The sequence below is a fragment of the Cebus imitator genome, unplaced genomic scaffold (genome assembly GCF_001604975.1).
Source record: "Cebus imitator isolate Cc_AM_T3 unplaced genomic scaffold, Cebus_imitator-1.0 Scaffold149, whole genome shotgun sequence".
Lineage (NCBI taxonomy): Eukaryota > Metazoa > Chordata > Mammalia > Primates > Cebidae > Cebus > Cebus imitator.
The window spans coordinates 1402151-1422227 of NW_016107464.1; the positions used below are offsets into that span (position 1 = coordinate 1402151).

General features: G+C 48.4%; 1 protein-coding gene across 4 annotated transcripts; it reads right to left on the reverse strand.

The window, feature by feature from the left end:
* Positions 1–7238: 7238 nt before the first annotated feature.
* Positions 7239–15466, reverse strand: PIGO (phosphatidylinositol glycan anchor biosynthesis class O). Of its 4 annotated transcripts, none has more exons than XR_001829388.2 (11): positions 15367–15466; positions 13834–14345; positions 13047–13190; positions 12739–12862; positions 12267–12426; positions 11877–12056; positions 10084–11611; positions 9319–9525; positions 8881–9105; positions 8195–8265; positions 7239–8036 (listed from the first exon to the last, which is right to left on the reverse strand). XR_001829388.2 is itself a non-coding variant. In XM_017543040.2 (11 exons), exons 2-11 carry the CDS (start codon positions 14342–14344, stop codon positions 7907–7909), a joined length of 3276 nt encoding a protein of 1091 aa, XP_017398529.1. In that variant the 5' UTR covers position 14345; positions 15367–15466; the 3' UTR covers positions 7503–7906. The 4 variants fall into 4 exon arrangements, 3 of the variants coding, with proteins under 3 accessions (XP_017398529.1, XP_017398528.1, XP_017398530.1); XM_017543040.2 differs by having other exon boundaries at positions 7503–8036; positions 8881–9101; XM_017543039.2 differs by lacking the exon at positions 8881–9105 and having other exon boundaries at positions 7503–8036.
* Between the last annotated feature and the right edge of the window lie 4611 nt (positions 15467–20077).

Sequence of the window (20077 nt, forward strand, 5' to 3'; positions counted from 1 at the left end):
AAAAAAAAAAAAAGACTGGAAAGAAATGGAAAGAAAAATGAACGGAAAGAACGCGACCCTACATACATAAAATCAACTCAGTGGATCCCAAACTAAATATAAGAGCCAAAAACATAAAACTTCTCAAAGAAAACGAAAGAGAACAAATGTCTTTATGACCTTGGGTTTGGCAACGAGTTCTTAGGCACAGCACTAAAAGCTTGAACAATTAAAAAAAAAAAAAAAGTTGCCGGGTGCGGTGGCTCCCGCCTGTAATCCCAGCACTTAGGGAGGCTGAAGCGGGCGGATCACCTGAGGTCTGGAGTTCGAGACCAGCCTGACCAACATGGAGAAACCCCGTCTCCACTGAAAATACAAAATTAGCCGGGCATGGTGGTGCATGCCTGTAATCCCAGCTACTTGGAAGGCTAAGGCAGGAGAATCACTTGAACCCGGGAAATGGAGGTTGTGGTGAGGAGAGATCACTCCATTGCACTCCAGCCTGGGCAACAAGAGTGAAACTGTCTCAAAAAATAGTAACTTCTGGTACTACAAAGACATCATTTAAAAAAAGGCATAGGCTGGATGTGGCTCATGCTGTAATCCCAGCACTTTGGGAGGCTGAGGCTGGAGGATTCCTTGAAGGCAGGAGTTCAAGACCAGCCTAGGCAACAAAGATGGTGTTTGTAGAGATATTTCACTCTACAAAATATTTAAAACATTAGCCCTGGCATAGTAGCACACCTGCAGACCCAGCTACTTGGGAGGCTGAGGTGGGAGGAGCCCTTTTGCCTAGCAGTTTCGGGTTGCAGTGAGCCATGATCACGCCATTGCACTCTAGCCTGAGTACAGAGTGAGACCCTGTCTCAAAAAAGAAATGAAAGGTCACAGTCACAAAGTGGAAGAAACTACTTGCTAATCACATACCTCATAAGGGACTGGTAGCTTTCACACATAAACTCAAGAAAAATTTTTAAAACAATTTTAGCTGGGTGTGGTGGTTCACATCTGTTATCCCAGCACTTTGGGAGGCTGAGGTGGGAGGACCATTTGAGCCTCAAATTCATGACCAGCCTGGGCAACATAGGAAAACCTCATCTCTACAAAAAAATTAGCTGGGCAAAACTAAAAAATAAAAATAAAAAAGGAAAAAAAAATTAGCTGGGCATGGTGGCAAATGCCTGTATTCCCAGCTACTCTGGAGACTGAGGTTGTAGAATCACCTGAGGCCAGGGAGGTTGAAGCTGCAGCGAGCCACGATTGTGCCACTGCACTCCAGCCTGAGCAAAAAGGTAAGACCCTGTCTCAAAACAAAAAACAGTCTTAAGCTGGACAAATAAAAAGAAAACAGACACTTTACCAAAAAAGATATACTAACGGCTAAGAAACATAAAAAGATGCTCAGCATTATTAGCTATTAGAGAAATGCCATTAAAAACATGCCAGGACCAGGCATGGTGGCTCATGCCTATAATCCCACCACTTTGGGAGACCCAGGTAGGTGGATCACTTGAGGTCAGGAGTTTGAGACCAGCATGGCCAACATGGTGAAACCTTGTCTTTACTAAAAATGCAAACATTATCCGGGCATGGTGGCACATGCCTATAGTTCCAGTTACTTGGGAGGCTGAGACAGAAGAACTGCATGAACCCAGGAGGCAGAAGTTGTAGTGAGCCAAGATCGCGCCACTGCACTCCAGCCTGGGTGACACAGTGAGACTCTGTCTCAAACGAAAACAACATGGCTGGGCATGGTGCTTCAGGCCTGTAATCCCAGAGTTTGGGAGGCTGAAGCAGGTGGATCACCTGAGGTGAGGAGTTTAAGACCAGCCTGGCCAACATGGTGAAACCTCATCTCTACAATAATACAAAAATTGGCTGAGCATGATGGCAGGGGCCTGTAATCCCAGCTACTCGCGAGGCTGAGATGGGAGAATGGCTTGAACCCAGGAGGTGGAGGTTGCAGTGAGCCAAGATCATGCCACTGTACTCCAGCATGTGAGACAGAGTGAGACTTCGTTTCCAAAAAAAAAAAAAAAAAACACAACCCCACTATACACAGCTGGATGTGATAGCTCACACCTTTAATCCCAGCACTTTGGGAGGCTGAGGTGAGTTCAGTTGAGGTGAGGTGAGTTGAACACTTGAGGCCAGGAGTTCAAGACCAGCATCGCCAACATGGCAAAACCCCATCTCTACTAAAAATACAAATATTAGCTGGGTGTGGTAATGCATGCCTGTAATCCCAGCTACTCTGGAGGCTGAGGCACGAAAATCACTTGAACCTAGGAAACAAAGGTTGCAGTGAGCCAAGATTGTGCCACTGCACTCCAGCCTGGGTGACAGAATAAGACTCTGTCTCAAAAATAAATAAGTGAATAAATAAATACACTATACACATACATACATAAAATGACTACAATAAAAACACAGATTACACCAAGTGTTGGTGAGGATGTGAAGAAACTGGAACACCCTCATACACTGCTGGTGGGAGTATAAAATAGGACACTCGCTTTGGAAAAGTTTGACAGTTTCTTAAAAAGTTAACCATAAATTTACCATACGACCCAGCAATTCCACTCCAAAGAATACACCCAAGAGAAATGAAAACATATGTCCACACTAAGATTTGTTGCAAATATTCATAGTAGCTAAAAATGTTCATAATAGCTAAAAACTGAAAACAATCAAAATGTCCCTCAGTTGGTCAAAGCCAATGATTTAGTGCAACACAGATGAAAAGACAAACTTCCTTTTTTTTTTGAGACGGAGTCTCCCTCTGTTACCCAGACTGGAGTACAATGGTGGGATCTTGGCTCACCGGAACAATTTTTTTGTATTTTAGTAGCGATAGGGTTTCACTGTATTGCCCACGCTGGTTTTGAACTTCTGATTTCAGGTGATCCACCCACCTCAGCCTCCCAAAGTGCTGGGATTACAAATTTATAAAGACTGGAAACAGGCCGGGCATGGTGGTTTATCCCTGTAATCCCTGTATCCCTGAGTAGTCCCAGCTACTCAGGAAGCTGAGGCAGGAGAATCACTTGAACCCGGGAGGTAGAGTTTGCAGTGAAGGAAATCGCGCCATTGGACTCTAGCCTGGGCAACAGAGTGAAACTCCGTCTCTAAATAAATAAATGAAACAGTCTGAAAACAGATCGTTGGCCTGGGATGGGATTAGGGATTCAATATAGGGTATTTTGGAGGGTGATAAAAATGTTCTAAGTTGTGGCATTTGGCAATAATTCTTTTCATATGACACCAAAAGCATAAGCAATGAAAGAAAAAAAACAGGATGATTGGACAGAATTTTTTTTGAGACAGAGTTTTGCTCTTATTGCCCAGGCTGGAGTGCAATAGCATGATCTCGGCTCACCGCAACCTCTGCCTCCTGGGTTCAAGCGATTCCCCTGCCTCAGCCTCCCGAGTAGCTGGGATTACAGGCACCTGCCAGCACGCCCAGCTAATTTTGTATTTTTAGTAGAGACGAGCTTTCTCCATGTTAGTCAGGCTGGTCTTGAACTCCCTACCTCAGAAGATCCGCCCACCTCAGCCTCCCAAAGTGCTGGGATTACAGGCATGAGCCACTGCACCCGGCCAAAATCCAGAATTTTTGTGCAAGCTGGGTGCGGTGGCTCAAGCCTGCAATCCCACCACTTTGGGAGGCCGAGGCAGGCGGATCATGAGGTCAAGAGATCGAGACCATCCTGGCCAACGTGGTGAAACCTCGTCTCTACTAAAAATACAAAAATTAGCTGGACGTGGTAGCAGGTACCTATAGTCCCAGCTACTCGGGAGGCAGAAGAATCACCTGAACTCAGGAGGCAGAGGTTGCAGTGAGCCGAGATCACACCATTGCATTCCAGCCTGGTGCCAGAGCAAGACTCAGTCTCAAAAAAATAAATTTTAAAAAAATAAAAAAGGCCGGGCGCGGTGGCTCAAGCCTGTAATCCCAGCACTTTGGGAGGCCGAGGCGGGTGGATCACGAGGTCAAGAGATCGAGACCATCCTGGTCAACACGGTGAAACCCCGTCTCTACTAAAAATACAAAAAATTAGCTGGGCATGGTGGCGCGTGCCTGTAATCCCAGCTACTCAGGAGGCTGAGGCAGGAGAATTGCCTGAACCCAGGAGGCGGAGGTTGCGGTGAGCCGAGATCGCGCCATTGCACTCCAGCCTGGGTAACAAGAGCGAAACTCCGTCTCAAAAAAAAATAAAAATAAAAATAAAAAATAAAAATAAAAAAAATAAAAAAGAATGAAGTACTGATGCATGCTGCTATATAGATGAAATCTGAAAACATTATGCAAACTGGAAGATGCCAGTCACAAAAGACCACGTATTATTATGATCCCATTTCTGTGAAATATCCAGAATGGGCAAATATATAAAGAGACAGAAAGCAGATTAGTGGTAGCCAGGGATTGGGGAGGGCTGGAGGGTGATATTTAAAGGGTATATTTTCTCTTTTTTTTTTTTCTTGAGACGGAGTTTCGCTCTTGTTACCCAGGCTGGAGTGCAATGGCACGATCTCGGCTCACCACAACCTCTGCCTCCTGGGTTCAGGCAATTCTCCTGCCTCAGCCTCCTGAGTCGCTGGGATTACAGGCACACACCACCATGCCCAGCTAATTTTTTGTAGTTTTAGTAGAGACGGGGTTTCACCATGTTGACCAGGATGGTCTTGATCTCTTGACCTCGTGATCCACCCGCCTCAGCCTCCCAAAGTGCTGGGATTACAGGCGTGAGGCACCGCGCCCGGCCTAAAGGGTATATTTTCTTGTGGGGTTGATGAAAATGTTCTAAAATTGATTCTGGTGACAGTTGCACAATTCTGTAAATATACAAAAACTAAATTATATACCTTACATGGGTAAATTTTATGGTAAATTGTATTTCAATAAAGCTCTTTTAAAAAAGAATTAGGGCTGGGTGCAGTGACTCACACCTGTAATCCCGGCACTTTAGGAGGTTAAGGCAGGAGGATGGCTTGAGGCCAGGAGACCCCATCTCTCCAAAAAAATTCAAGGAAAAAAAAATCATTGAGTTAGTGTGGAATGAACTCTGATTTCAAGAAAAAGGCAGGGATGAGAAATAGTTTTTAATAAAGACAGGGTCTCACTATGTTGCCCAGGCTGGAGTACAGTGGCTATTCACAGGTGTGTCCATTGTGCATTATAGCCTCTAACTCCTGTGCTCAAGTGATCCACCTTCTATGTAGCTGGGACCATGGCTGGCTAATTTTTTTGTTTTTATAGACATGGAGTCTTGCTATCCTCAAGTGATCCTCCCGCCTCTATCTCCCAAGTAGCTGGGACTCTAGGGACATGCCAGAGTGCCCAGCTAGAAAGAATTTTTCATAGTATAAATCAATGTTAATAATGTCTTTATCTAATAGAATCTTATACCAGGAGAGAGAATAGATAGTGGTTGGGAGATCAGGAAATTAGCCTTAGGCTCCTGCAAAAAGTAGAGGGCATCTGGCTGAGAAGTGGTGGAACTAGAGCCTAAAATCCTTCCATGTGTGCTAGGGATGAAGGAAAGTTCTCTTTTTTCCTCAAAAAGACACTATTTGCTCACCAAACTATGCTTGGGAGTTATGTCCACCAGACTTGGGGAGAGGTCTTTTTCTAACTCATCTTTCTAACTCATCTTACCCAGCTGGGGCTAACTTCACACCCTTGCATTATTAAACCTCTTTCTACCATAGTTAACAACAACCTATTTTTTTTTTTGTTTTTGAGACAGAGTCTTGCTCTATCCCCCAGGATGGCATGCAGTGGCATGATCTCGGCTCACTGCAACCTCCATCTCCCAGGTTCAAGCAATTCTCCTGCCTTAGCCTCCCAAATAGCTGGGATTACAGGCACCCGCAACAACACCCAACTAATTTTTGTATTTTTAGTAGAGACGGGGTTTTGCCATGTTGGCCAGGCTGGTCTCGAACTCCTGACATCAGGTGATCCACCCACATTGGCCTTCCAAAGTGCTGGGATTACAGGCATGAGGCACCACACCTGGCTGAAACAGATCATACTTTTCATCATCTTACTATTTGGCATCTGTAACACTAGGGACCACTGGCCATTAATAATTTGAACTTGGTCAAGTGCTGTGGCTCACACTTATAATCCCAGTGCTTTGGGAGGCCAAGGTGGGAGAATCACTTGAGTCCAGGAGTTCACGATCAGCCTGGGCAATGTAGCAAGACTCCGTCTCTAAAAAATTAAAAAATGCCGGGCGCGGTGGCTCAAGCCTGTAATCCCAGCACTTTGGGAGGCCGAGGCGGGTGGATCACAAGGTCAAGAGATCGAGACCATCCTGGTCAACATGGTGAAACCCCGTCTCTACTAAAAACACAAAAAATTAGCTGGGCATGGTGGCGCGTGCCTGTAGTCCCAGCTACTCAGGAGGCTGAGGCAGGAGAATTGCCTGAACCCAGGAGGCGGAGGTTGCGGTGAGCCGAGATCGCGCCATTGCACTCCAGCCTGGGTAACAAGAGCGAAACTCTGTCTCAAAAAAAAAAAAAAAAAAAAAAAAAAAAATTAAAAAATTAGCCAGTCATCATCCCAGATACTGAGGAGGCTGAGATGGATCACTTGAGCCCAGGAGTTTGAAACTACAGGGAGCTATGATTACACTACTCCCTCCAGCCTGGGCAACAAAGCAAAAATTTGTCTCTAAAATGACAGTAACAATAAAAATAATTTGAATTATTCCCTTAGCTACCTACCACAGCAGTGAACATTTATACTTCACAAGCACTACTACTCAGCTTCTCTACTTTCTGCCAACTAAAAGTAGGTGCTATCCCATGGTTTGACCATCTCTTCTGGTTTTCAGTGGTCCCAGCTTGTCCTGTTCTGGGTACTGTCAAACTTCAAATCCTAGTCCTGACCTTTCTCTCCAGGGCCTCTTCCCAACTCTTTTGATGGACATCTCTAGAAGGATCTCATGCCAGCATTTCAAACATGACAGGAGTGGTGGGGTGAACAGAGAGCACAAAACACATACATGAGAAGCACTGGACTCACACAATTTTGGCTTCAAGTCAGGAATAATGAATGGGACAAGGTGGAATGCTACATAAGATGGGCATGTAGATCTGATAAAGAGCAGCACCCGTGGGAAACAAAGGAGGCTTCCACAGAAGGGAAGGGAAATGGGTGTTCTGTAGTGAAAAGACCCAGTGGAGGAGAAGCATAGCACTATTTGGGGCTTCAGACAGTTAAAGTCAGTGCTGCATGATGCCTGGGCTTGTTTACTTGGTGTTTTCTCTTTATCAAAGCACAGGAACTTAACGAAATGTGTTGCATGGCAAAGGAAAATGGCAATGGGATAATAGGATTGATTTGGGAAGAAGTGGAGGCAGTGAATTCAAGAATTCCAACCACTTCCTAAAGGTTGTCAGGTGCAGCCAGGCCCAAGATGACTGATCTCATCTGTGCCAGGTAGGAGGAGAGACTGATCCTTCTCACAACCCATAAAGAACAGTGGGGCTCCCCCATATCTCAGACACACAGTTATATTATCATTTTATTCCACTTTTTTTCAAATCGTAGCGACAGGGTCTTGCCATGTTCCACAGGCTGGTCTTGAACTCTTGGACTCAAGCAGTCCTCCTGCCTCTGCCTCCCAAAGTACTGGGAATACAGGTGTGAGCCACCATGCCTGGCCTATTTTATTCCACTTCAGAGACCATTCCCCTCGTCCCTCAGATGCATCCAAATCAGGAGTTAGGGATCATACTCCACTGTGGTCCTGAATCATAGAATAATGAAGTCCTAGAAGTCAGCAAGCCCTGGCTGCATGGTAGTAAGAGGTATGGCTGAGCCTGTCTTGCAGATCATCCATTACCTGTACAGGCCAGGCTGCACTGTTCTCCAGCACTCTCTGTAGCCATATGCCAGTAACTACAGCCTAGGCTACCTCTGCTGGGCCAGAAATAGCTGCCTGAACCAGGAGCTCACAGCACCATCAACTCTCATCACCAAAGCTATGCCCAGGAGAAGTCCCACGCTGCTCACAATGAAGCCCACAGCCTCAAAAATGAACCTGCAAAGAAAGGTGGAGAATCTCAGGGAACAGAGTAGGTCTAGTACCTTTTCCCTGTAGAGGCAAAACCTTGGCCATCCTGGATGTTTACGATCTTCATAATTTGTTCCACTTTTCTCCCTTCCCAACACTTATATTTCTCAAGCAAATCTACTCACTTAGGGGCAAACACTTTCCAGACCATGAGATGCCTGCGAAGGATGGAGGCTGCCAAGGCACAGGCCAGAATCTAGAGGAGGAGAGGAGGGGCCGTGTTACTTGTGAATGGGAAGAGGAAGCAGGGCAAAGGGAGAGTTGCTATAGGCCCCTGTAATAAATAGAAGCAGAAGAACAGTGCATGTCAGTGGAAAAAATAGTACATGTCCTGGGCTAGAAGTTAGGAGACCTACTTCTTGTCCTGGACCAAACACTGACTCACTATGTAACTTTGGGCAAGTCATTATCCATCTGCAATGCTAACACTCAGGCTCTGCCCACAGGGTGGAGGAAGATGTCAGTGCCACATCTGCCTCTGGAGGAAAGGAGGAGGATCCATGACCACAGTTTGGGGAAAAGTTCCTGGCTATCACCTCAGTTCTTCCAGCCTGTTCACTGATAGAGTAATCCCCAAATGCAACTAGCAGGGTCCAGATCTAGGTGATAGAGAGGAAATGATCCAAGACTAGGATTAAGGAGACCCAGATTCAAGTCTCAGAGCTGCCATTTGAGGCCATTGGGCTTGAGCAACCACTTCACTTATGTGTACTTCGGTCAAGACTCTCTCCCACAGTTTTGAAGGTATGAAAGAAAGTGATGCACACACGGGGAAAGATCACTAACTGCCTGATCTCTCTCCTACACCCACCTGAACACCAAGGATAAAGAGGTACTTGAGGCCCAGCTGCAGCAGTGCTGCATAGAAGTGGTGAGGCGCATCCCGGAGCCGCATCTCCATCAGTGGCTCCTCCTCCTCCTCCTCCTCCGGTCTGACTCTGGCTTCAGCTTCATTCCCTGGGGACTGCTGTCTCTTCCGCAACCCTTGATTCTCACACAGGAAAGGCCAGAGCAGGAGCAGTGGGCAACCTACTGCCTCAGGGGAGGATACACCTGGAATCAATGGGGGACCCTGGAACCAGTCTACCCTGGTCCCCAACCACCCTAGATGGCTCAGGTTCTAATTAGCCTAGGCCAAGGGGTGCCAAAGACCCAACAAACCCACATCCCTCCACTCAAAACCAGGGGTTTCTTTTCTTTCCACAAAGCCAGAATAAACAATGGAAGCAAGTGAAGGAGGAGGGGGTACCTGCAAAGAGGAGGTGGGAGGCAAAGGTGTTGGCTCCCACTAGCAAAGCAGGCAGCCAAGTACAGGAGCCATGACCCTCTGGGAATCCCACAAAGGCTGCATGCCAATGGATGGCCGGAAAGACAGGCTGATGGCCTGTGGAGTAGAAGGTCTGTGTGGCCATGAGGGCCCAAGCCGAGACTGCCTGCCATGGCACAGTAAAAGGACCTAGAAGAAAAAGTATGCCACTTTACAGTCACTTCTCATTCCATAGCCTACTGCTCCACAATCATATACTCCTGCTTCTTCAGTATAAATTCTCATACACACTCACATGCCCATCAGCCCAACCTCCTTACAGTCAACACTGTTATTCTAATTCTTTCTGAGGCACAAAAGCGCCATGACACTAATCTGAACCCTGCTGTGGCCAATCTCTTTCTCTTAAACACACACACAGCTCATAGTGCCATTATATATTCAGAATTTACTACTTCCGTCACTGGAAAATCAAGAAATGTGCTCATGAGCATGCAGCATTTCCACAAGAAGTCTTAGAGGACTCCTTGTCGCTCCCCTCTCCATGAACCCTGGGAACCAATAGGAAGAATCAATTAGCTTGGCTATGGCAGGTAAGAGAGGACACCAGGAAGACCTTCCCAGCTGTGTGGGGCATGGGACCCGCTGTCAAGCTCAGGAACATGAGGAGCAACACCTCCCTGAAAACAAAAGGGGCAGAACTCACATCACTATTGCCTTTACGTGAATCAGAGCTGAGATATTTACCAGAGGTGGTGATGGGTATCCCAGCAGCAAGCAGATGTAGGAGAAGGAAGCTCTGCACAAACAGAAGCAGGAACACAAGGCTGATGCGCTCCGCATGCAACAGCAGAAGTGGGAAGGCCAACAGGGTGAGGGCTGTGACCACTGCAGCTGAGTAGACACTCCCCAACTGATAAGCAGCCACAGTCAGGGGACCCTGAGATTTGGTCCTCTCTAGCCGGCCCCGGAACTCCTCCTGCATGTGTCGGTAGATTTGAGGGACCACATAATCCAGGTCAGCTTGAGAAGTGGGGGGGCCTGAGAAGGGAGTGAGGACAGTCCTCGTCCTTGGAGCGCCTGCCCCAGCCTTCACCAGCACCGTCACAGGCTTCCAGAGCAGCAGCGCGAGCCCTGAAGCAGCCAGCCCTACTACAGCCCGAGGCAGCACCACAGATGCCCCAGAGACCAGGGCCCGGAGACGGGGGGTCACCTCATCTGCCCCCGAAGCCAATGCCCAGTAGGCAGCAGTACCCAATGCCATCAGGGGCAGTCCCCAGCGCACAAAGAGCATGGGCGGCTCAGGGCTCTTGAGATTACCATAGCGGTGAAGCCACAAGCGCACAGCAGCTAACAGGGCCACCAGCGCCGCCACACAAGCTCCATACCACAAATTCTTGGCTCGACCACCCACTATGGATGCCAGAGGACTCAGCCAGGGAGAGGAGTGGCAAACAGGTGTCTCTTCAGGGCAACGATGAAACAGCCCAGCTAGCCTTGTACATAAAAGCAACCCAACTCCAAGCCTCAGGGCATATGCACCATTGTGCCGTGGGGAGTTTGCTGTGGCTGAAGTGGCAAGGCGGGGCATTGGGAGCAGCTTAGGTGGAAGGAGCTGGCCCTCCCAGTGAAGCTGGACAACCAGGAGCAGGATGAATGAGCCCAAAAGGAAGGGGGTGGCCCTGGCCTCAGCTACAACAAAACTATCAGAGAAGAACACAGCCAAGCGAATGAGCAGAAATAATAGGACGGGCCCAGGTATGGGAAAGAGGGTTGCCAGGGGCCTCTTGGACCCCCAGCCAGCCCAGGCTTTCCACAGAAAAGGCAGGAATGAGCTTACTGCAGCCACAGCTCCTAGAAGCACTAGATCTAGCTTCAGCTCAATAGTTCCCAGGAGTACAGCATACACTGTGGCCCCAACCAGGCCCCAGGCCACAGGTATCAGGAGTAGAGGGCAGAATGGGAAGCCTGGGGATATTGCCCACTGGGATGCCATCAGGCAGATAAAGCAGGCAGCAGCCAAAAGAGCAGCACCCCCCGCCATGCGGACCAGAGAGAAACGAGCCCAAGACTCGATGCACATGGCCCGAGCTCCCCGCAGGAACTGCTGCAGCTCAGCAATCACAGTCGGCAGTGTCGCTTCAGCCCCTTTGGGCCTCTGCAGAAGCCACTGGTAGTCAGCAGAGGCCTTGGAGAAGAGTTTCTGTAGCTGATGAAGCTTCTTAGCTTGAAGGTTCTCAGTAGCAGCTGAGTATGTACGAAGAAATCTGGACACCTGGTAGAGAAAAGGTCAGAGGCCGAGGGAAACAGGTCAGAGACATACACTGGGGCAGAGGCAAGAAAAGGTATTACAAAAGGGGGTGCCTGGAAATCAAGGACCCAAATTCTGTCCAGGATGGGGGAAGGGAGGGATAACAGAAGAGGAATATAGGTATGGAAGGCGGGATTAAGACTAGTCAAAGGACAATAGAGTGGTTCATTATGCTTCTCTCATGCCCACCCTAGCTCTGTCACCTGGAATCCCAGCCCCACTTACCTACCTGCTGAGCATTGAGATGGAGAGCTGAGGCTTGGGCTAAAGCAGAGGAGAGGGGCTGGGAGTCCTCACCCCCTGAGAATACCTCAGCCATCACTTCCCCGATGTTCCCAAATGGGATAGGCAGGCCCAGCAGCAAGGCCAGTGTGGGCACAAGGCTAACTTGAGGAATCACCTCTGGCTCCTAAAGGGAAAGGTAACTGGTCAACAGGTCACCATAAAGCTGAAGTCAATGTTTTAGATGGGAGACATAGGAGCCTAGGTAAGAAATGGGAGTGGGGAATACCCAGGATAATGGATTTGGGGACCTAAAATAGAGGTATTCATGAGGATGCTATGATGGTAACATGGGCTGATTACTGGGAGAACATTTGAGGAACATCCCAGGCCTCACCTCTGGTGGGGTGCTGGCGAAGAGTGCTGTGGGGCTGTACAGAAAGAGTGCAGCTGAGACCTCCAGCTCGCTGTCCCCTCCATGGTCTCCATTCGTGGTCATCCCATGGTCCCCAGCCACTACTAGCAGTGTGTCATTCTCCAGATGCTCCACAAGTCCCCTGGGGGCCAAGAAATGTATCAGGAGTAGAAATGGGTATTTTTCTCAAGGGCCTATTCACCCTCAGCTATAACTCCATTAGTAAGGCCTAGACCTTTGGCAGAGAGACATGTCTTCGGCCATGATCCTGATGCCCAAAGCTACACATTGAGGTATTCAAGATGGATGAGGCCTCTAGCTTCAGAGGAAGGCCTAGAGAAGACAGAATTCAGCCAGGAAAGAAGCTCTAAAATAAGAGCTTCTTCTCCTGGGACCACATATCCTGAGATTCTCAGACACAAACCCACTCCCCCAGCCAATACCCCACACTCACTGGATCACCTGGTCCATCTGGCTAAGTTTCTTGGCCATTTCAGGGTGGTGAGGGCCATGCTTATGGCCACAGTGGTCCACACCCAGGAAGTGAGCAATCAGCACGTCCCATTCACCACTGTCCACTGTGAAGGGGAGAACACTGAGCACAGAGGACTAAGACCCACTTCTCAACCCCAGCCAGCCTTTGACACTCCTCTATGTCCAGAGATACAAGCCCAGGCTGTTACACCCATGAGAGGCTCAGAATTTGTGGACTAAAGCAGTCTTCCCCAGCTCCCAGTCTTAGAACTCTGGCCCCATGCTCACTGGTGGGATAGAGGTGTTCCAGGATGCCATTGTCCACCGTGTCTAGGTCTCTGACATTGAAGGATGGGAAGAAGAAAGCTTTGGAGAAAGCTCCAGGGAAAAGGTCTTTCCAGGTATCATCTCCCATAAAGACTACACGCCTTCCTGCAGTGACATGAAAGAGAGGTCAGAGCCTGAACAAGAGTCAGGGTCAGGAGAAAAGAGGAAAAGAGGCCCTTTAAAGACCCATCAGAAGTACCAACCATGCAACCTGAAGCACAGCAATTGCATACAGCAATCCTTATCCTTCAGAGCCTAACATTTTCCACCAGGAAGTTTTCCCTGATAACCATACTCCACCCAGACCTCATACTTCTTTCCTACAAAACGCTCTGCTAGTTATGTCACTGGGTGTCTGTCTCTACAGATTTGTTTTACCTGGGTGTATCCTGCCTTTTACAAGTCAGTGAGTGAAGAGGGCCTGGATCTCTCTGCTTTCTTCTCCACATTTGCAAGCCAAGATCCACATCTTTTCTCTTCTCTTCCCTTCTCCCTTTTACTGAGAGGTCCCCAAGAGTAAAACTTACACTCCATTCAGATGAGAAACTTCATAGGAACAAAGCCCAGATCCCTTCTCCTCTGTCTCCCAAACTTAGCTCCCTAAAAGCAGGGCCCTGGCCTCCTCCTTCTCCTCTGTCTCCCTACACCATAGTCAAGTGTGCATCTGGGCATCCAAAGGTCTGACTCCCTTCAAATTTTGAGGAAGTTTGACAAGGTACTTCTGGCCTTCAAAGTGGCCCACACTGACCTGCACTGGTGAGCTGTTTAATGAGATTGTCTTCCACTATGGCATGGCTGGCGAAGTTACTACCAGCATCAATAAAGGTAGGCAGTGAGCCAGTGGTGAGGGCCTTGAGGCGCTGCATGGTGGTGGTAGGCGGGTCAACCTGAGATCGGTAGAGCCGGGCATGGTGGGGCTGAATCTCCAGGATCCTCTTCAAGGAGCTTAATTTGCCCAGGAAGGGTAGGGAGACAGGAGGCTCTCCAGGTGCATGTGAGTGCTGGGGCTGGGCGAAGTCAAATCGCAGAGCATCTATTAGCACCAACACAACCCGTGAAAATCGGGAAGCCATCCAGCAGGCCCCAGGTTTCCCTTGGCTCCCCGGTGGCAGGGACCCAGGGCCTGGAGGCTCTTGGCAGCTGCTATGGTTGGTGAGCTCCAAACGGGTGAGCAGGAAGCCACTGGTGAAGAGGGTAATGCCAGTGTAGAAGAGGAAGCAGACCCAGGCCAGAAAGAGCAGCACTGAGGCTTTCTGCATCCTAATAGGGGTGGGGAAGGAAATTCGTTACCATGGGGCAAATAACCAGTGGATATTCTGGTCCCTGAATACAAGCCCAGCTAGAATCACTTTCGCCTGTAAACCTTCCTGGAGATAAACCGTCCCATAGCCAACTCATCGCAATATTCCTCTCCTGCTATTTCCAGGCTGGGCACGGTGGCTCACACCTGTAATCCCAGCACCTTGGGAGGCTGAGGTGGGTGGATCACCTGAGGTTAGGAGTTCAAGACCAGCCTGGCCAACGTGGTGAAACTGTCCTTACTAAAAATACAAAAATTAGCTGGGTGTGGTGGCACGCACCTGTAGTCCCAGCTACTCAGGAGGCTGAGGCAGGAGAATTGCTTGAACCCGGGATGCAGATGTTGCAGTGAGCCGAGATGGCGCCACTGCATTCCAGCCCGGACAACAGAGCAAGACGCCATCTCAAATCAAAATAAAACCTATTTCCAGTTCCCACCCCAGATCTACTGAATCAGGATCTTTGAGGGGTGGAGCATAGGAATGTTCACATAATACAGGCAGGAAATCCTAACGCTGAAAACACACAGTCACGAGGGCAATTTATTTCAATTGGTAGCCAGGCTCTCTTACAGGCCGTTTCTGCGCCTCTCCCCTCGCCAATCTCAATGCCCACAAGGGTGGAAAGGGATTGAAGCCGCAAGGGAAACCGGGCCCAGCCGACGGCGCCGCCTGGTGGGGACCGAGGGGACGAAGCGGAGGAGTCACGCCCCGCTTCCGGGCAGCCAGGTTCGCCTGGAGACCTGAGGTACGATCTTTGCCCAGCAGCGAGGCAGGGGCGCGGGTCGAGAGCCAGTTGGGCCTCGCTGGGACCTAGGCGCCCGACCAGCTCTGCCTTCTCTGGTAGCTACCCAGCCTCCCGCTGGGTACCCTAGCTGCAGTACTGAGCACCCTTGGTTGGAAGCTGAGGGGAAAGGGGAGATTCCCTTATTTCAGGGTGAGGGAAATACGGGGGGTGAGGTTCTCAGGAGACCCTGGCTCACCTGCAACGGCACCCGGAAGTGCGACGGTGGCGGCGCCTACGGCCTGGTACCACAGAGGTGCGCGCGTCAGACAGAGCGGCCCTCTGGTGGCTCCATCGCCATCTGCCGGCACCTCGGTGGAAGTTTGGCCAGGAGCGTGGGGCTGGCCCGAGTTTGATGGGAGATTTAGTAATTGAGAACTGTGGATAATGGACCAAGCTGGAGGAAGAGTTCAGGGAACCACTGTCCGTTCATGGTTACGACTAAGAGCACGGCTGCTGGAGTCAAACTTAACTTGAATCCTAGCTCGGCCGCACATATTGTCATTATTAGGCATTACCTCATCTGTAAAGTGGAGATAAATAATACGTATTTTCCCCTTTTTACTTAGCTGAGTCCAACTGAGATTTCATTACTCCTCCTCTCAAAGCCTCTAACTGAATCTTACAACTGAATAATTAAGCAAATAATCCTTCGGAGTAGAGGAGGGGAGGCCGGCCAGGCGTGGTAGCTCACGCCTGTAATCCCAGCACTGGGAGGCCGAGGCGGGTAGATCACCTAAGTTCAGGAGTTGGAGACCAGACTGGCCAACATGGCGAAACCCCGTCTCTACTAAAAATATAAAAATTAGCCGGGCATGATGGCAGGTGCCTGAGATTCCAGCTACTTGGGAGGCTGAGGCAGGAGAATCACTCGACCCCGGGAAGCAGAGGCTGCAGTGGCCCGAGGTTGCACCACTGCACTCCAGCCGGGGCGACAAAGCAAGATCTTGTCTCAAAAAATAAACAAACAAAACAAGAGTAGAAGAGGGGGAAAAAAACAAATTATCAAATTAAATCAAATTAATGGACAAAGAATTTGATTAGACATTTTTCCAAAGAAGATATAAAAATAGCCAATAGACACATTGGAAAGAGACTTACTATAAGCCATCAGGAAATGCTGGAGATACTGCTTCGAACCCACGAGGATGGCTGTAGTCAACAAGTGTTGGCAATGAGGAGAAATTAGAACTCTCATAGGCTGCTGGTGGGACTGTAAAAACAGATAATTCAAAATGATTAACATAATTATCAAATGACCCAGCAATTTCAGTCCTAGGTATAAACCCAAGAGGAATTAATATTTATGTCCAAACAAAAACTTGTACATGAATGTTAATAGTAGCCTTATTCATGGCTGGGCAAAATGGATCACACCTGTAATCCCAGCACAAAATTTACCCAGGTGTGGTGGCATGTGCCTGTAGTACCAGCTACTCAGGAGGCTAAGGTGAGAAGATCACCTGAGCCTGGGGAGGTCAAGGCTGCAGTGAGCTGTGATCTCACCATTGCACTCCAGCCTGGGCAACAGAGTGAGACCATGTCTCAAAAAAATAAATAAATAAAATAGCCTTATTCCTAATAGCCAAAATGTGGAAGCCCAAATCTCCATTACTGACAAACTGATAAACAAAAAAATGGTGTATTTATACAATGGAATATTGTGGAGGGGGTCTCTGAAACAGTTGTAAAATTGTGGTGGTTGCACAATTCTGTGAATATACTAAAAGTTGCTACATTTATATTTCATTTTATTTTATTTATTTATTTATTTTTTGAGACGGAGTTTCACTCTTGTTACCCAGGCTGGAGTGCAATGGCGCGATCTCGGCTCACCGCAACCTCCGCCTCCTGGGTTCAGGCAATTCTCCTGCCTCAACCTCCTGAGTAGCTGGGATTACAGGCACGCGCCACCATGCCCAGCTAATGTTTTGTATTTTTAGTAGAGACGGGGTTTCACCATGTTGACCAGGATGGTCTCGATCTCTTGACCTTGTGATCCACCTGCCTCGGCCTCCCAAAGTGCTGGGATTACAGGCTTGAGCCACCGCACCTGGCTACATTTATATTTTAAATGAAAGAATTGCATGATGTGTGAATTCTGTTTTGAACTCCTAGGCTCAAGCAATCCTCCAGACTCAGCCTCCCAAAGTGTTGGGATTACAGGCGTGAGCTACCATGCCCACCCTGATGTGTGAATATTTCAATAAGGCCACTATTAAAAACAAAGTCTGGGTGAGGTGGCTCACGCCTGTAATCCCAACACTGGGAGGCCGAGGCAGGTGGATCCCCTGAATCCAGAGGTTCTGGACCAGCCTGGACAACATAGTGAAACCCCATCTCTACAAAAAATACAAAATTTAGGTGGACATGGTGGCAGGCACCTGTAGTTCCAGCTACTCCAGAGGCTGAGATGGAAGGATTGCTTAATCCAGGGAGGTAGAGGCTGCAGTGAGCCTATCAGGCCACTGCACTCTAGTCTGGGCACCAGAGCAAGGCCCTTTTTTTTTTTTTTTTGAGACACAGTTTCACTCTTGTTACCCAGGCTGGAGTACAATGGCACAATCTCGGCACACCGCAACCTCCGCCTCCTGGGGTTCAAGCAATTCTCCTGCCTCAACCTCCAGAGTAGCTGAGACTACAGGCACGCGACACCATGCCCAGCTAATTTTTGTATTTTTGGTAGAGACGAGGTTTCACCATGTTGACCAGGATGGTCTCAATCTCTTGACCTTGTGATCCACCCACCTCGGCCTCCCAAAGTGCTGGGATTATAGGCGTAAGCCACCGCGCAAGGCCCTGTCTTAAAAGGCCAGCCGGGTGTGGTGGCTCACACCTGTAATACCAGCTCTTTGGGAGGCTGAGGCAGGTGGATCACAAGGTCAGGAGGAGTTCAAGACCAGCCTGGCCAAGATGGTGAAACCCCATCTCTATCTCTACTAAAAATACAAAAATTAGCAGGCCAGGCGTGGTGGCTCATACCTGTAATCCCAGCACTTTGGGAGGCCAAGCAGATCACAAGGTCAAGAATTCAAGGCCAGCCTGGACAACATGGTGAAACCCAATCTTTAAAAACAAAATAAAACAAAAATTTAGCCAGGCACAGTAGTGGGTGTCTGTATCCCCAGCTACTCTGGAGGCTGAGGCAGGAGAATCACTTGAATCTAGGAGGCGGAGGTTGCAGTGAGCCAAGATTGCACCACTGTACTCTAGCCTGGGCAACGGAGCAAGACTCCATCTCAAAAATAGATAAATAAATACAAAATTTAGCCAGGCATGGTGGTGTGCACCTGTAGTCCCAGCTACTCAGGAGGCTGAGGCACGAGAATCACTTGAAGAGAAGAGGCTGAGGCTGCAGTGAGCAGAGATCGTGCCAATGCACTCCAGCCTGGGCGATGGAGCAAGGCTGTCTCAACAAAAAAAAGAATTTGGTGTAAAAAAAGAAACAAACCAAACCAAAACCTGTCCAAGAGTTTCTCATCTCAGAGTAAAAGTTCTTGCATTGGCTTTACAGGGCCCTGCACACTATCTGCCTCCTCCTTTTCTGATTCATCTAGCTGCCACTTCTTTGCTTCCGTAACTCTGTTCCATTCACAGCAGCCCTGCCTCAGGGCCTTTGCATTTGCAGTCTCCTTTGTCAGCTTCAGTTCCAGATGCCCAAATGGATCTCCATCACCTTCATATCTAAGCTCAACTGTAACATCAGTGAGGCTTCCTGGAATCCCCTACTTAATAGTACAGCACCTTCTACCATCATATCCCCTGCAAAAATTCCCTCACTTCCTTAATTTCTTCCATAGCACAATTCATCAGCATCTGAAATTCTACACATATTTATGTTTTGTCCCCTTCAAGTAGAATGTGAGTTCGTTGAGGTCAGGGAATTTTGTTTTCTTCATTATTATATCCTCAGCGCCTAGCATATAACGGAGGTTCAGATACTGACCAAATGAATAAAGGAATACATTAATTCAAAAAAATGTTGAGTCATTCTTCACCTTTATCCCGATGGCCCCTTATCTCAGTTCAGGCCTCATCCCCTCTCCAGGATCACTGAGACAGCCTTCTCACTGTCCTCCCAGCCTCCTATGGCTCCCTACTATCCCTTCTCCACATTGCAGCAGAACAGCTCTATCTAAAACATTAACATGATTACTTTTCTTTTTTTTTTTTTTTTTTGTAGTGATGGTGTCTTACCGTGTTGCCTAGGGTGGTCTCCAACTCTTGGGCTCAAGTGATCCTCCTGCCTCGGACTCCCAGAGTGCTGGGATCACAGGTATGAGCCACCATGCCCAGCCAATGTGATGTTTTATCTTAAAATTATTCATGGGAAGGGAAAAAAAAACCCTTCATGGTTTCCCTATTACTCAAGGGATAATGTCCAACCCCTTCACAAGAATCTCGCTCCCTGTGACAACCCTTGCCATGTAGTCACATCCCCCTTAACACTATACCCTTCAGCCAACTTCTTTCAAGCAATGAGGCTTTGTATATTCTGGTCCAGGACCTGATGAAAACATGCTAATTTTTTCAGCCTGAGCACAATGGCAGTCAGCAACCCTGCTACTCACAAGCTGATATGCTCCTCCCACCAGGATCCCAAAGCCAGAACTTTCCTCTATCATAGCATTTCTTTCTTTTTTTTTTTTTTTTTGAGTCAGTCTTGCTCTGTCCTAGGCTGGAATGCAGTGGCATGATCTCGGCTTACTACAACCTCCACTTCCCAGGTTCAATCAATTCTGCTGCCTCAGCCTCCAGAGTAGCTGGGACTACAAGCGCACATTACCACGCCTAGCTAATTTTTGTATTTTTAGTAGAGATGGGGTTTCACCATGTTGGCCAGGATGGTCTGGATCTCTTGACCTCGTCATCTGCCCCCTCAACCTACCAAACTGCTGGGATTATAGGCA

Excerpts from the sequence above, each read along its gene's own strand:
- PIGO (XM_017543040.2), bottom strand. The coding sequence starts at position 14,344 with ATGCAGAAAGCCTCAGTGCTGCTCTTTCTGGCCTGGGTCTGCTTCCTC. Across the intron at positions 13,191-13,833 it reads TAAACAGCTCACCAGTGCAG|GAAGGCGTGTAGTCTTTATG; the intron begins GTCAGTGTGGGC and ends ATGTCACTGCAG. Across the intron at positions 8,266-8,880 it reads TCTTTATCCTTGGTGTTCAG|ATTCTGGCCTGTGCCTTGGC; the intron begins GTGGGTGTAGGA and ends CTCCTCCTCTAG.